This window comes from Drosophila albomicans, chromosome 3, assembly GCF_009650485.2.
Source record: "Drosophila albomicans strain 15112-1751.03 chromosome 3, ASM965048v2, whole genome shotgun sequence".
Taxonomy (NCBI): domain Eukaryota; kingdom Metazoa; phylum Arthropoda; class Insecta; order Diptera; family Drosophilidae; genus Drosophila; species Drosophila albomicans.
Window position 1 is genome coordinate 43,316,235 of NC_047629.2, and position 16,919 is coordinate 43,333,153.

Below are 16,919 nucleotides of genomic sequence, written 5' to 3' on the forward strand. Positions count from 1 at the left end.
ATAATCGCTTGCAACAGGTGATGTTGCTGCTGTCATTGCCCAGCAAATTCTTATTGCTTATTTACTGTTTACAATTTACAGTTGATAAAAAGTGTTTATGATGCGGTTGCCGATTGTTTTGATTTCCATTGCACGCTAAATGTTTATAAATAAAGCAAAGCAACAACAAGGGTCGCATTTTTTTAGTACATAATTAAAATTGAAATGTTTTTTTCAACATTTGCAACTTTTATACCCGCTAGCCAAAGAGTAGAAGAGTATTTTTGGTACATACATTTTGGTACTACAGTTTTTATGATTCCTGAAAATTTGGTTGCGATCAAAATGTAGAAGTTAAGAAAACCTTTTATCTTGCATTCTGGTATATTTTGTAATCTATGGTATATTTGAATAAATACTAAATATAGACTTCAGTATATTTCAGTATTTTTACGGTATATATTGTATTGTATCGATATAAAACATAAAGTCTTCGGTATATTTTAGTATTTTATGGTATTTATTTACTCTACATTATATTTGCCTTCAGTCTAATATCGATATACCAAGTATACGCTTCGGTAATTTTTTTAAATTTTTATGGTATATTTTGTAATATATGGTATATTTTGAATTCAATCCAATATCGATATACCAAGTATAGCTTTTGGTATATTTCAGTACTTTTACGATATATATTGTGTACTATGGTATGTTTTGAAATACTGTAGATTATCAATATACCAAATATAGCCTTCAGTATTGCTTGGTATATGTTTAGAATACGATTCTATTGAAAATTTGTTATTTTAGTATTTTTGCGGTATAATTTTCGTATAATATATTTTTAGAGTATGAGTAGCGGATAATTCAAAGTCGATCACACTCGACTATAGCTTTCTTAATTGTGTGATTTCGATCTTTGTGCATTTTCGTTGTGCATTGGACTCTGTTGCTGACCGCCCAGGCAAAAGCTGAGCGGGTGAATCGACTCGACAGCAGCAGCAACCACAACGGAAGTTGCTGAGACGCAGACGACTCCGACAATTGAAAGTGAAAGGCGGCGAGCGTGTTCAAAAGGAAGTGAACTCAAAGTTACCCAAAAAAAACGGGATCAGATGCGATTTAAGCCGAACTCAAGTGAACTTCGCTGTGAGTTCAGCTAACGGTCAAACAGGTTAAAGATGGAATACCGCGTTTTTTGTTTATTGGCACATCTCAAAAATCGGAGAGTGCAAAAGCTTTTAAATCAAATTGTTGTTTTGGCTGCTGCGCGAGACAAATCATTCTCGACAGCAGTTGTGTTGTTGGTTGCTGGTTATTGTTTTTCGCTCATTTCTCTTGCCAATTTCAATTGCCAAATAATAAAGTCAATACAATGGATGGCAAAAAACAATGGCAAAAGGCGTTGTTGCTGCTGCTGTTGCCTGCGCTTTGATGTTGCCACCAGCAACAATGCTTAGCGATTGTCAAACACAAAAACACAGGAAAAAAAAAGAAGTCGACTGCACAACAACAATGGCAACAGCAACAGCAACGAATTGAACAACTACAGACAACACAACAATTCGCACTCGCAGTCGCAGTCGAATAGAACAAGCTGGCTGTCAGCTGACCCAGTTTAGGCCACAATTACAATTCCGTCTCTCATTTTGTGCTGTTGTTTCGCTGTCATTCGCTGGCTGCGCAGACGCAATCGCAACAGCAACCAGCAACAGCAACCGGCAGCAGCAACAACAGTTTGATTTGGGCATCTAGAAGCAACAGAAACTGAGCTGACATTTGATAGTTTGCTTTCAAATTGACTACAATTGGAGTCAGAGTCGAGTCGACTCGAGTGGAGTCATTCTATGTTACTATGTCGCCTTGCTCTTACTGTGGTTGCTGCTGCTGCTGTTGCCGCCGGCGACAACATTGTGCCCATTCCCAAGCCAAACTTGACAGCGAGAACTTTTGCTGCGCTCCAAAATGTCGTCTTAATTGCGCTTTGATTGACAGCCTATAACACGTAGTATAAATAGTACGCATACGCCACGTGTGACCACAAGGAACGACAGTTCGCACCGCAACAACTTTCGCAATTAGCCAAAAATTTGATTAACGCAAAGTTCGAACAACAATGTTGCCACAGGACAGCAAACACATGTTGTTGTTGCTGCGGCTGCCACACAAAATGCCACAAAACATTTTTGCTGCAGTTTCCGATGTGTTTCTGCTCGTTTGTGCGTATTGTTTGACGTTCTGTTGTGGGTGCTGACCCAATTTCTGGCAGCAACTGTTCTTAAATTTCACCCAAATGACAGTGGCTGCAACTGACAGTTGCAAATGGAATTAAACTTTAGGGAATTTTATGCACTTCAACAACTGAAAAAGTTTTGCCAAAGCATCTAAACGAAAAGGTTTATTAACTGCAAATCGTGGCAGAAATCATAAACAGCTGAGTAAGTTTTAGCAAATTTCTTGTTCGTTTAAAAACTTTAAATATAGAAAACCATATATAATAAGTAACTATTATACTAGCTCAACTGTTATTTACATTGCTGCTCTTAAAAACAAATTTACAAATTTAGTTCATGAAAACTTGTAGATATTTACGTAAAATGTATTGTAATCAATAAATTTAAGTTAAGAATGTGTAATCATGATTTGAGATTTTTCATTGTGGGTTTCATTATGGCATATTTGAATACCTTAAACAAGAAATTTTATTTTTAAATTCGAGAACTAAAATATCTAATTAATGAGTAATTTTTAAAATTTATCTGTCATTAATAGCTACGCTAAATAATAGATTTTGTAATGATACTATTCATAAGGTACTCAAATAGATTCAATACCTTTTTAGAAACTTAAATATTAATATGTAAAATCTTAAATACAAATGTAGAACTTAAAAACTCTTAGCTCTTTAAATAAAATGTATTGTTATCAATCAATTTAAGTTAAGATTGTGTAATTATATTTTTCATTGTGGGTTTAATTTAGGCATATTTGAAAACCTCAAACAAGAGATTTAATCTTGCAATTTGAGAATCCTTAAAGTCTACTCTAGAATTTATTTGAAATGAAAGAAAGAATTAATGATCAGGTTTCTATTTTGGCATATTTGCATTCTTTAAATAAGAACATATTTTCGAATTTCGTTAAACTTGATTTAAGAATTCATTCGGGTTTAATTTTGATATTATTTCGGCTAAATTGGAGATTTGTTCTTTATTGTTTTACTTTGTTTTCCTAAGAACAATTAGTTTAAAAAAGGAATCTCGCCATGGATTAAATCTTTATAGAAGTACATTAAATCGTGTCAGCGAAAGTTAAAGACAAATTATTTTTTTCAGTCGCATCTGCTTTGTATAATTTTCCTTCTTTCAGCTCGTGTCATTGTGGCAGAAGCGCAATTACAACTACATCTACAACTACAACTGCAACAGCAATTGTAACATTCGCAAAGCAATGGTTTGTGCATTTAATTGTCAGCAGCAAAAGAAGTGTGCCACGCCCACTCACAGCGTATAATTGCATTATTTGACTTCTCAAATGAATGCGAAAGGAGCACGAAATGAAGTGACCCAAAAAAAGAGCGTATTTTTCCGACTTTTCAGGCTGCTACTGATGCTGATGGTAAACAACGATTTAAGCCAAAACGTGTTGAAGTTTTCTGGCCAACAAAGTTTCGAGGCAAAATCGAAAATCGCAATGAAATGAAACGCGAAACTTAATTGGAAATTCTCTCACGGACTTCAGCGATTGGCAAATTGGCAAATGCCATAAACTCGACTTGCGACTTAACTGGAGAGCCCAAAAACAGTCTAATTAAACAGCAGCGCGCAAATCAAAAAAAAAAAAAAAACGCCCCAACAACAGCAACAATCACAAAGCTGCCACAAAAGCAATTTGAGTAAATTATTGAAACTTTCCATATGCAACAAAACACAAGGATGAGGAAGCTGCTGCTCCGACTGCAGCAGCAAAAGAAAAACCTGGCTGGAAAAATCATTAAAATGCGCGAAAGGCAAACACGAAACGAACGAAGCGAAAAGGAATTGGCGTGGGTTACAGACACAGCGCAAGCGAGTCATAAAAAATGGCAACAAATGTTGCAGGGCGACTAATAAATGTTGCAAGCAACTGCACTGACAGTGACACAACAACAACAGCAACAACGACGGCAACAAATGTCTTTTGCCTGTCACACACACCCACTGAACATGCAACAGCCTGCTTGCCACCTTCTCTCTGCTCTCTGCCTGCTGCTGCTGCTGCGTTTTAGGCAATTAATTGTGCAACATCAAATAAATTGCATTTAAAGGCAGCAATTGTGTGTGTGCAACAAAAACTAATTTGCTTTTTAAGGCTGCGGTTTGACTTCACCAGGAAGTAAAGTCTAAAGTCAGGAGACTGTCTGCCAACCAAAAATCTGTTTGCCAGATTGTTGTTGAACTTAACTTAAGTCGCACATTGTTTATGTTGTTGTTGTTGCTTTCTCATTTTCCATTTCCTATTTGCGGCTTTTGTGTGTTGGTTAACGGCGCTTTTGTTGGTGGTAAATAAGTTAATCAACCCGAGATGAATGAGCCTTAAAATACATTCCCTGCCAAAACCGAGTAGAACACCAAAACCCATAAGGAAGATGCCACATGAAACCAAAAGCATCACAAGCAGAAGGAAATTCTGTTGAAAGTGGAAAGGAATTATGCTTTGCGGTTTACCAAAGTTTGTGTAACTCAACTTGGAGTCGGGATAATTTAAAAGTTTGGGTTGAGGAAATTAAAGTTTCCTTTAGAATTTAAATGAAGATATGAACTTAATGATTCATTATACATATTTATAATTTTAATGTTAAGGAAATATGATATTGCAACGTTGCTGCTCAATATTAAAAATTGTTTCTATAGTACAAGTATGCAGCAGAGTGGGCAATAGAAATTAAAATATATATTTGAAAATGGAAAATTAGTAATGTCCTTCAATACATCACATGCAATTAGATTATTGTAAAGTATATTGAATTTGTACAGGCTTTAATCTGAGTATATGAACAAATAGTTCGACTGTTTACTTTATGCGTTTGTTCATAATAAAATAGAAACATTAATATCAATATGAAGCAATAAAGCAACGGCGACAAATTGTATACAAACTATTTACTAATTTAATTAAACCTCATTTTAAAATATGCAAATTTTAAATCATTTTTAAAGACTGCAAACTGACTGTCTGAACAAATATTAAGACACATTATTTTCTCAATTTTTTTTCATAATTAATACATCATACAAATATCAATTCCAATGGATTAAATCAGCATCGAAAAAAAACCCTGAATCGATTGAATGATTGTCTCAGTTAAATGAAAAACTGTTAGTCGCATTAAGAAATTTTTACACATTACACATAAAGAGAACATATTGGTTTTTCATGATATAAATCTGAATCGATGAGTAAGTAGTTAGACATTTTGTTTATTAAGATTTTTTCATAACTTAATATAGCTTTTAGAATACACCAAATTGCATAAGACAACAATGTGAAATAATTATCTTAGCGTAATTAAAAACTTTTAATAACATTGATGAAAGAAATCACTTGACTTGACTTGAATCTTGTAAAAATATTTATATATGTATTTTTTAAGAGCTCGATCCGAACAGTTTAGAAATTTGTTGGTCACATTATTTTATTCATTTTTTCCATATCTAAATATAGTCATTAGTATCAATTATAATGTAATAAAGCTACGGCGCCAAGTTGCATACAAAATACTTTTGGGTTGATTTAAAAAAACGATTATCTTAGTTAAATAAAAAACTGTTAATCGCACTAAGATTTTCACAAATCTCTGGCATAAATAATGTAAGGTGAGACTGCAAATTAAGAGATTCGAGCGTCAACTGACATTTTTAGTTATCTGCAATCTGCAAGCTGCAATTGCTGTTGCCAGTGCTGTGGCTGTTGCTGTCGATGCTTTGGCTGTTGCTGTTGTTGTTGTCGTTGCCAATTTCCCCATTGACACCAAGCAGTTGACAGTCAAGAGACACAATCTTTAATCGCTGGATCTGGCAACGTTTTCACAGATGGCTAATAAAGCTATCAATAGGCCAACTTGAGACGACAAGCGGCAACTGCAACACAGCAACTCTGCAACTTCCCAACTAGGTGCAGCATTCATTCCATTCACTTCATGCAACGCTTTGTGGCAACATTTTTGCTGCTTGGCCTTTTTTGGAGGCGCTCTTTTGGGAAGGCGTCGAGTACTTAATCATAAATTGGCCCCCATGACTTTTTGGCGAGTTGTTTAGTTTCGGTATTTCTTTTTTTTGTGGTACTTACAGTCGCGGCTCATGCCAGCTGAAAGACATTTCTTGAAGCGGCAATACTGACAGCGATTGCGATTCAGGCGGATGACCAAACACTTGCCGTCCCTCAGGCAACGATACTCGATCTGCTTTTGAATGCTGCGACGAAAGAAACCCTGTGGAAGAATGCAACTTGAATTAGCTATGCAACTTCGTCAGTAAATGCAAGAACTTACCTTGCAACCCTCGCAGGAAGTTACACCATAATGATAGCCCGATGCTTTGTCGCCACAGACTTTGCAGGGCACGAAAGATTTCGAAGAGACGCCGTTGCTGTTGTTGTTGTTGTTGCTGTGGCTGCTGATGTTGCCGTTGTTGCTGCTGCTGTTGTTGTTGCTGGTGCTGTTGCTGTTGTTGCTGCTGCCGTTGCTCGAGTCAACAATGCCAAATTGTTGTTGCACGTGCTGCTGTTGCTGTTGCAATTGCTGTTGCGAGTGTTGCTGATGTTGCTGCTGCTGCTGTTGTTGTTGCTGTTGCTGCTGCTGCTGCGAGTGTTGCTCTGCAATGGCAAAGTGCAATTGTTGTTGGTTAGATTTGGAAAGTTGTCGCGCCTGTTGATTATGCAAGCCTCACTTCACATTACTCATACGCCACGTTCGCCTACGTTTCGGCGCCAGCAATTGCCGTAATGGCAATTTGCTAAATGAGTTTGGCACGGCAATCGAGTGCTCCACATCTGCTACACATTGCCCCCCTCAATGTTGCCTCATTTGTCAGTGACAAGCGGCGACAGTTCAACTGTCAATACTTCGTCCACCCCTCACAAAACGAGATGGCAAATAAAAATTGTGCTCTAAGCAATTGCCACCATAAAAGCGTCCTTCTCCCACTCTTTTAACGATTCTCCAGGTAAGTCGATTAGGAAAGCTTGCCCAAAATATTAAGTGAAATGGAAAATCTAATCAAATTAATGCAATTGTCGTCAGGTTGAGGAAGCAAGTGACATATTAGAAATGTCCCTGAGGGAAAGTAGAACAAAACTCCTAATCAAACAATGAATTGTAATGGGAAGCAATTGTTCAATTATTTTGTGAATCGCTGTAATTTTTTATAAAGCGAAGAAAGTCATTAAAAAGTTTTCTGAGCCACAAATAAATCCTCTGCTTACGATAAATTAATGGCATCAATGGGATGATGAATTTCAGCGCACAAAAAAACATGTAAAAAGCAGAAGTTCGTGCATTTCCCTATATTCGATAAAAACAGTATGGCATTATTCTTAAAGTATACCAAATTGATAAACCAACATATTCTAAAAGCTACATTTGGTATATTGAGAAGTTACTATATTCAAAATATACCGTAGAGTAAATACACCAGATTGGCAACTAAAGTAACCGAGAAAAATTTTAGTTTACGAGATGTAGGTTTTCATACGGACAGACAGGCAGACAGACATTGATATAGTATATACTTTATGGGGTCGGGGATGCTTCCTTCTTGTTATTAAATATATTTTCCGTAGTCACAAAGTTATAATACTCTTTTACTCTTTGCTTTGTGGGTATAAAATGGAACTATAAACAAATATTGCTCCTTTTATTAAATTTGTAAATCATTTATGAAACTTTACAAATTAAAACCTTATCATGAACTGTTTTGTCAACAGGAGGTATTTTCATGCCAAGATTTGAAAGCTGTTTAAAGGGTATTCTTCTAATTTATCACACTCTCTCCCACCGCCTACATTTTGTCCGATTAAGTAATCGACATTTATAAAGCAATTTATACAGTTTAAAAAGTTGCTGCAAACTACAAATGTTTCGCTAAGTAAAGAAAGCGGCAGGAAAATGTTTAAGGAAAAACCATTTTCCACAGGCAATTGCAATTGTTGCAACAACAACGGCAACAACAACAAAAGCAAACGGCAACAATCAAATTCAAATGCAGCTCAAAAGTGCATTCAACTTGAGCAAATAAAACAACAAGCGATGTTGCGATAAGGAAAAATGCCGAAAAATCACGTATACGCCACCTACGCAGAGGATAGAGAGAGAGAAAGAGAGACAGAGAGTGAAACGAAGAGGAAAAACTAAAGTTGTGGCAGCTCCGCACAATTTCCACAGCAAGCGCCGAAAATTTGCAATGCAAATTGCAAGAAAAATGGAGGCAGACGAGTGGCAGCAACAACAGCAACAACAATTGTTGCAACAACAACAACGGTAGAGAAAATTGTGTGTGCTTCTTGGCATTTCATTTCATTTCAATTTGCCTTTTTCTAATGCAAAAGAGAAAAAGGCAAATGAACTAAGCGCGGAGTTTGAACTACGAGTTGCAGTTGCCGCTGCCACAGGCGTTTTTTTGTTGCAACAATCGACGTTGCCACACCTCGAAATGCGAAGCGAAATGAAATGAAATTAATGTGCAACTTGCACGCGCCAACACACATACACCCAGAAGCAAAGAGAGGGGGAAAAAACGAAGGAGGCAAGTCACCGCGTTACGCGCTTGTGCAATTGCAAATTGAATTTCCATCCAAAAGAGCTGAAGGAGCAGCAACAACAGCAACTGTAGGTGGAGCAACCACAAACGAAACGAACGAACGAACGTCTGGAAAATGTCAACGGCAAAGGAAATTCAAGTGCTACTCGCAGTCGCCGTTGCAGTTGCTGCTTTGCTTCATTTTCGCGCTGTGTTCAAATGCAAATCACTTGGCCGCTTTTGTGAGTTGACAATTTAGATGCCATTGTTGCTGTTGCTGCTGCTGCTGTGGTTGCTGCTGCTGCTGTTGCTGCTTGGCATTTCCGCGTTGTCAGACAGCGGCAAACGCGATAGACAAGCGACAAACGACAATTCAACAAAGACAACAACAACGACCAGTTCATAATTTTGTTGCAAGTTGTTTGTGCAACGCTGATAAAGCAAAAGAAGAAAGCAAAAAAAAATGCCAACTGACTGATTGAATACCAACAAAATGTCGCTGACTTCGACTTCGACTTCGTTGCAATTGCTGTTTGCCACTCAAACAACTAGTTTCGACAGGGCATCGCAACATCGGAACATCGTCGCTGCCTCCTTTATCGTCTCTGGCTAAATTAATTTGTTTGCAGCTTGCTCACGCCTTGCTCACAGCTGCCTCACTAATTGCGGCAATTAACTGCTGCAAATAAATCCTTGCCACTGCAACAGCAACAGCAACAACAGCAGCGGCAACAACTCGCAATTAGAAAGCCAGCGCAAGCGAGGAAAGCGCAATATCGTTTTCCATCAGCCAACTCAAGTGGCAACTGGAAGCAAACTTGCTGGTGGCAAGTGCCCAGTTAATCACAAAGGGCTTTCAATCGTCCAAGCTGCCGTTGCAACTTAGCACATTCAACACTTAGTTTGTGGCAATTAGTTTCGGGGTTGCATCCTTCAGCTAAATGGAAAACATAAAACAAACTTTTATCTATACAAAAGATTAATTTAACGTTTTTTTTTATTTCTAAGCTAACTCCGCATTCAATTCTTCACATATATGACAATTATGTTTGCTTACGAGCATATTTAGTCTGCCTTTACTTTAAATGGAAAACAAACCAAAAATGATCTAGACAAATATTTACGTTGACATTTTTCCTGTCTTTCAGTTTATTTCTTAGCTAACGAAATATTAAGTTTTCCAGATAAGACAATATTTATTATGCTTACTTAATCGTTAAAAATAAGTATGGGATTTTATTCTAATCTTCAGTCAAATAGAAAATAAAACTCTTCTCTAAACAAATGTTTTAATTGACATTTTATCTATCTTTTAGATTATTTCTAAGCTAGCTAAAGCTTCAATTCTTCAGATATGACAATATATTTTAAGTTTGCCTAATGCTCATACGATCATTTAATTTGTTTTAATTGGTTATGGTGTTGAATCTTCAGTTAAATAGAAAACAAGGAAGACTCTTCTCTTAACAAATGACAAAGTTAACATTTTGTCTATCTTTCAGTTTATTTCTAAGCTCAATTATAAAAAATATATTCAGTTTACTTAAAGAGATAAAGCGATTCTTTAGTGTTTCGACATTGCCTCATCTCTTAGCCTAGCATATTAATACAGCTAACTAGACTTAAAAGATATCTACAATATATGTTATATAAGAATAAAATAAGAAATTATTTTCCAAAATGGAAATGAAAGAAGTACAAATAACAAATTATGTCATTTTACACGAATTGTCAATAAAAGGTCTCTCATAATCAACTCTAACTTTATTTGAATAATTACAACACTTTATTATGATAATGAAACAAGTAACAAAGGTAACTAGAAAGGTTTCCGCTACTCATTTTAAATAAAACTAAAACAGTCCGGTATTATTCTTAAAAAAAAATCGAAAAAATATACCTCAGAAATACTGGAAAGCTTTGTTTTTGGTATGTTGATATAGTACTACATTCCATATCCACCATACATATATATGGTATATGCTACTAATATACTACTACTACTACCATACTGTAATCCATATATACCAAAGAGTTCAAAATATACCACATTGTCAGCCCCAGCATCTAAGACCCCCGTAGTAAGAAGACGTTTTTTTCCATTTTATATCTGATTCCCCAATTTTTATCTGATCGCAACCAAATCAGGAATCATAAGGACTAACTTATTATTATATATACCAAAAATCTTAAATTTAACTCTTGAGAGACTTTCCTCAAATAATTTTAGTCTCCATTACAATTAATTTTTTTTTATTTGAACCAAATTGTATTTCCTTTATCACTAGGAAGCAAAAAGCGAACCCAATATTAAATGTTAGGTATTAAAATCAATGTTAAAACAATTACTATCAAATTATAGCACATCAAATAATTACTATCAAATTATAGCACATCAAATGGTGGAAAAAGTGAGATATGAATAAAAATTAAAACTGAAAAGTGTTGAATCCATTTTATTACTTCCCTTTTACCGCAATAAAATGCCGCACAATCGAAGCAAATTGAAGACTTTACATGAAAAACAATTTTTTCATTTTGCGCAATTTCAGGTTATTTATGAAAATGAAAACACATTTTCATGGCTTTCAATGGCAACCAGCGAGGCAGCGCTGCTTGCCGCATGCTGCATGCCACATGCTACGACACAGCGCAACATTGACAGACATTTTGCAACATGAAAGCAATTTCCTTGCCACAGCTCTCAAATGCGGCAACTAAAACTAACAACAACTACAACAACAACACAAGCGAATTGCATTCATTTTCACATTTTCCAGGCGGCGTCTTAATAGTTTCCGCAAAAAGCTAGCAAACGAAGAAGAAGAAGAAGAAGCAGACGCGGAAAAGCGAATACCATGGAGATTGAGCGAAAAATGTAGATAAAGACGATGGCGAGGCAACTTTCTGAAAACACGACTAACATGCGCGGCATCAAAAGAAAAAAACAGGGTATATTCGATTGGAGGCAGTAGAAAATTTCTATAACTACAATATCATCAAATTATATATGGGTTTTTCAAGAAATCTAACCTACCTAAACAATATATGGTTTCTTCGAGTAATCTGATCTAGCTAAACAATATAACGATGTGTGTACGTCCGTCTGTTAGATTAAAAAAATACATCCTCAGAAGCTACTAAATAATTTAAAAATTTTGACAATACTCGAATAATACATTAAGTAATAATATGGTTGCAAAAGTATTTTTAAAGTTAGAGTCTAGAATATTTGCTTACATTATAATAATCCAATTCTTAATTGTTCCAAAAAATTTCATTACGATTGGATAATATCAAAATAAAATAAAGTAACTGCTCTGAGCACACTTTGCATAACCTATTCAAATTGAAAATTTTAATATTTTCTTAAAGTTTATTTTCCTAAATCAGTTGAAAACTATACCTTCCTCACTCAGAAATAATAACTTAATATTTGGAATAGGAACATCAAACTTCGACATAATATAAAGCTCAAAAATATAATGATCATCGAATTGATTAACCTATGCCTTGCTCGTAAATAAGTCCTGAATACTTATTATTCAAATTAAAAACATCGCACTTAAGCATTTCTAAAAATTTTATACCAATCGTATAGCAACTAAATAACTACAATAAAGTTACTGTTTTGATCACACTATTTAAAAACCTTCATAAATCTATTAAGTTAAGAAAAGCAGTTTTTAAATTTCAAATTACGTTTCTTTTCTTCAAATAATGAAAAACTTTACATTTCTTTGATACAAATCATAGTATTAGAAAGAAATTAAAGTATTACGAGAGCTGGAAATTTATGGATAATGCAATGATTCCTAAAGAAAATTTGTAATTGCAAGTACAAGTTTTAAGTTGGAGTTTTCAATATTAAAATACTACTCAAATGTTTGTTCTTAGTCCTTTCAGAATATTTCATATCGTTGGGATAGTAAACAACTTGAATAAAGTAGTTCCTCTCTACATAAGCATTTATATATATTATATTAAAGATACTAACGCGTATCACACAGTCGAATACACCCTATATCACAGTTGTTGTGTGTGTAATGTTGATTTATTAACAATAAATTGAAAGACATGAAGCAAACAGTCTCCGAGCTCACATACCTGCGTGTCCTTTGCTCAAATGCGCAGCAGTTGAAGATGCTGTCGCGTGACCGGAGGAGGAGCTGACCGCTGACGAGGATGTTGTATGGCCGTTGAGATGTTGCTGTTGTTGCTGTTGCTGCTGTTGTTGTTGTAGTTGTAGCTGGAGCTGTTGGGGTTGGCTGGCATTGAGAAGCGTCGCGCGATTGAAATGCTCAGCGCTGGATGCCGAGGACGATGATGAGGATGACGATGAGACGGTGGTGACAGAGCTCGAGCTGGAGGAGCAACCGCTGCCGCTGCTGCGTCCGCTGTCGGGCGATGAATGGGCGCCGGCTGAGCTGGAACTGTTGCTGGCGGGACCAAACTGATGCACACTGCTGATGGCGTACAGAGCACCTCCACCATTGCTCAATGCCGTGCAGCTCAAGTGTGCTGCTGCTGCTGCAGTTGCTGCTGTTGTGCCACCAACTGTTGCCGATGTTGCTGCTACTCCTACTACTGCTGCTGCTGCTGCTGTGGCGGCAGCAACTGTTGCTGTTGCTGGCGTTGCGCTGTAGTATCCCTCGCACTGCAGCAACTGCAATGGATCTGTCTCGATGCCACTCAGACAATGCTGCAGCTCCTGTGCTGCATTCACTGCAGTTGCCGTTGTCGTCAGCTGTTGTTGCTGCTGCTGCTGTTGATGATGTTGCTGCTGCTGCTGGTGTTGCTCCTGCTCGTCGTCGAGTTCAGAGTCTAGGCTGCCAGCTTCGCTGTAGGCGCCTTGAGTGGATGAATCTTCGGGAGTGTCAAAGAAATGCAAATTGAAATCGGAATTTGCATCGAAGCAAACTTCTGGCAATGCTTCGTTGTTGTCGTCGTTCTCCTCTTCCTCCTCCTCTTCTTCCTCGTCGTCCACTTCCTCTTCCTCCTCGTCTTCTTCAGCGGTTTCCTCGCCGTTTATTTGCTGCTCCAGCTGCTCCTCTTCGTCGTCGTCGTCCTCTTCTTCGTCTATATCTAAATCTGCAATATTGTTATCCTCTGGGGGGCGTGTCGGTTGCCCCAAGTTCTTGACCACAGTGTCGACGATCAGCAGTTGGGAGCGTAGTTGTGCCTGTTCCTGTGCCTGTGCCTGCGCCTCCAGCTCTATTTGGTACACATCCATGTTGCTGGCGTCGCTGCATTCACATTCACATTCGCATTCGTATTCGCATCCATTATCATCAACAACATCATCACGCAAATTGAATTCAGCACTGGCAACACTCGCCGGAGCGTTCTCAGCATTTTTATGGCCTTTCCAGTTCTCGATTCCGATTTATGTTCCTCCTTTTCTCTTGTTAGTCATTTACCACATAAGCTAAGCAATAAAGGCTTATTACGACTTTTCCTTAAAGCAATCAGTAGCTGACTATTTGGAAATTATGCATGTTGTAAGATATTACCAACTAGCTATTAAATTTATAGGCTTGAGATTTCTTAGCAGCCATGGAATACCTAAATTTTTATACCGAACTTTTCTGAAAAATCTTTTCTATATAAAAGTTTCAAATTTGATGCAATTCCTATCGCAACTATAAAATTCTTGCTGTACTTTTCTACTTTAATAAAAAATGGTACTTCTTCCTATGTTATAGTTCCACTTTATATCATGAAAAAAACTATTAATTCTTTTCTATATTCTAATAAAAACTTTTTTCAAAACCTAACTTCAGCATGTATTTCAAATTTAATAATGTTATATTTTACAGATTTAAATGTTTAAAAAATTAATTAATCTTTAATGACTACTTTTACTTTTTTTAGAGTCTAGCTTCAGCATGTATGTATATGTAAGGTAATATTAGTTTATATTCTAGATATAAATGTTGGGGAATTAGATAATCTTTAATCTTCAAAACAAATTCTAAAACTGCTAAAAATATTTGCATATTACAAAAAAAACCAAACTATACAAAAAAGTTTATCAATGATCATTCATTATTTCATAACCACTTTAAAAGTCTTAAATCTGCTAGTTTTTCACACTTCACTTGAGCACACAAGATTAATAAAAATCATTTAGCGATTTGATTATAATGCACAATTAGCGTTAAATTTCCGCAATTGTTAATCTTTATTATTAAGGCTGTTCACACTTCAACTGTTTACACTTTAACTGTTCACACTAGAACTCTTCACATTTTGGCAGTTCACACTGGATACGCAGACTCCTGCAACTGGAGCAGGACACGTTCACAATTTAAGCGATTTAACTAAAAAGTGAGAAGCAGAAGAGGATCGCGAAAGCGGAGGCGAAACGGCGACGTAACTCCGATTGGGAAAATGCCAAATGGAAAATGTGAAAATGTGCGATCGCGCGTACAAAACTCTCGCCTCGACGAGATCCAAGCGCCAACTTCGCAGCGCTCCAAATGCGCAACAGAAATTCAAACCAAACTGCAGAACTGCAGAACCTACGACAACTACAACTACAACTACAACTACAGCTGCAATCGACGATGGAGCGCGCAAGAAAAGAACAAGAATAAGAAAGAAGGCGCGTGCGTCTGTGTGTGTGTGTGTGTGTATGAGTGTGGAGTGCAAATGTGTTTGCGTATTTGTGTGAAAAGAGCAGGAAAATAGAATGTGTTGTGGCTGCCATGGAGTAGGAAAAACTTTTGTAGCGCCGTTTGAGCACGAGGCTGACTCAACAGCAGAGAAGCAACCGCAGCAGCAGCGACAGATTTGCAGCGAGGGGGTGCTGTTATTGCTTCTATCTTTCTAATCTGCAAGCTACAAACTGCAAGCAACAACAAGCGACAACAACAGCAACAACACGCAATCGCAATCGCACTCTCTTTTTCTTTTTTACTGCACTTTTCCATTTGCAGAGGCGATTTTCTGTTCCTGGTTGCTATTTTCAATTTCTATTGCCCGTGGGCAGCTCTGCCGACGACGACGACGCAACGTCGACGCCAACTTCAAGTGCACACACTCCACTCAAGATCAATTTCACACACACTACGAAAGCGCAGCGCGCCAAGAGAGAACCGTTACAAAGTTCTGCACTAGGCAGCGAGAGAGCGCGATGCAGTGAGAGCGAGCATAATCAAAGTCAAAGAACCTTTGCGCTCTCTCACTCATCGAAATGCGTGTGCATGCAAGAAAGGGAGCGAGAGAGCACTAGTTCTATAATACGGAAGTTAAAATGTTGGAGTTGCACTCAAAAGTAGTTGTTGTTGCTATTGTTGTTCTTAGGTAGTAGAAAGTGCCAAACGAGTTTTGTTCAAAGATTTTTTTTAAGCAGCGCTTTGCACTCTGTCCAAACTTCTGCAAGACGCCCGCAACATAGCGGAAAGAAGTTTAAATATGAAAGCAGTGGGAACCAGTACGATTGAAAAGGAGATTAAGAATTTATAAATAAAATAGGAATTATTTTTATAAATTAATTCTACGGAACGTACATACATAAATGTACTTAAAGCTATAAGAAGATTATTATTATTTATTAAGCTGATATTGATAACAGCGCAAGGTATTAATGCTAATTAACATAATTATGTTATTAACGTATCCCTACTGTACATCAATTTGTTGTCAATGTCTAACTACAACTCCTCATTGTCATGCCATCCTTCTCACTCCCGCGCAATATCAAACCAATGTTGCGCAGTCAAGGAAATAAAATAATAAAAATGGGAAAAATCACCCAAGTGCTTTATGCGCACAATTTTCCCATTTCGCAACCGCAGCCGCCTCACACATTTTCCATGACGAATGCCTGGCACAAAAGAGAAGCAACGAAAGTCAATGATCAGCTAGCTAGCTGCGCTGCATACAAGTATTTGCTATTTTTCCAACGGCAGCGAAAGCAGCAGAAACTGTAAATAACAAGAAAACGGCAACAACGACGCTGCCGCTAACGACGACGACGACGACGTCGCGGCGTCAACGTCAACGAGGATCGAAAGCGAAAAGTCAACGACAACCGCAAGCAATGAAGAAGACGGGCAAATAATGCTTCGTGTGGTCGACGACAATTCAACGAACCAAAGACTTCGGGCTCGTGTTTGTGTTCGTGCTTGTGCTCGTGCCCGCCCGCCGCCCCCAACA

General features: G+C 37.3%; 1 protein-coding gene across 1 annotated transcript in view; it reads right to left on the minus strand.

Moving 5' to 3' along the window:
• The window catches only part of LOC117572290 (ecdysone-induced protein 78C), a 47,876-nt gene extending 33,561 nt beyond the window's left edge, over positions 1-14,315 (minus strand). Inside the window, 5 exon segments of the mRNA XM_052003911.1 lie at positions 6,310-6,451; positions 6,512-6,834; positions 12,864-13,274; positions 13,277-13,365; positions 13,367-14,315. Of these exon segments, the coding sequence (XP_051859871.1) occupies positions 6,310-6,451; positions 6,512-6,834; positions 12,864-13,274; positions 13,277-13,365; positions 13,367-13,989 (1,588 nt within the window). The 5' untranslated portion in view covers positions 13,990-14,315.
• Between the last annotated feature and the right edge of the window lie 2,604 nt (positions 14,316-16,919).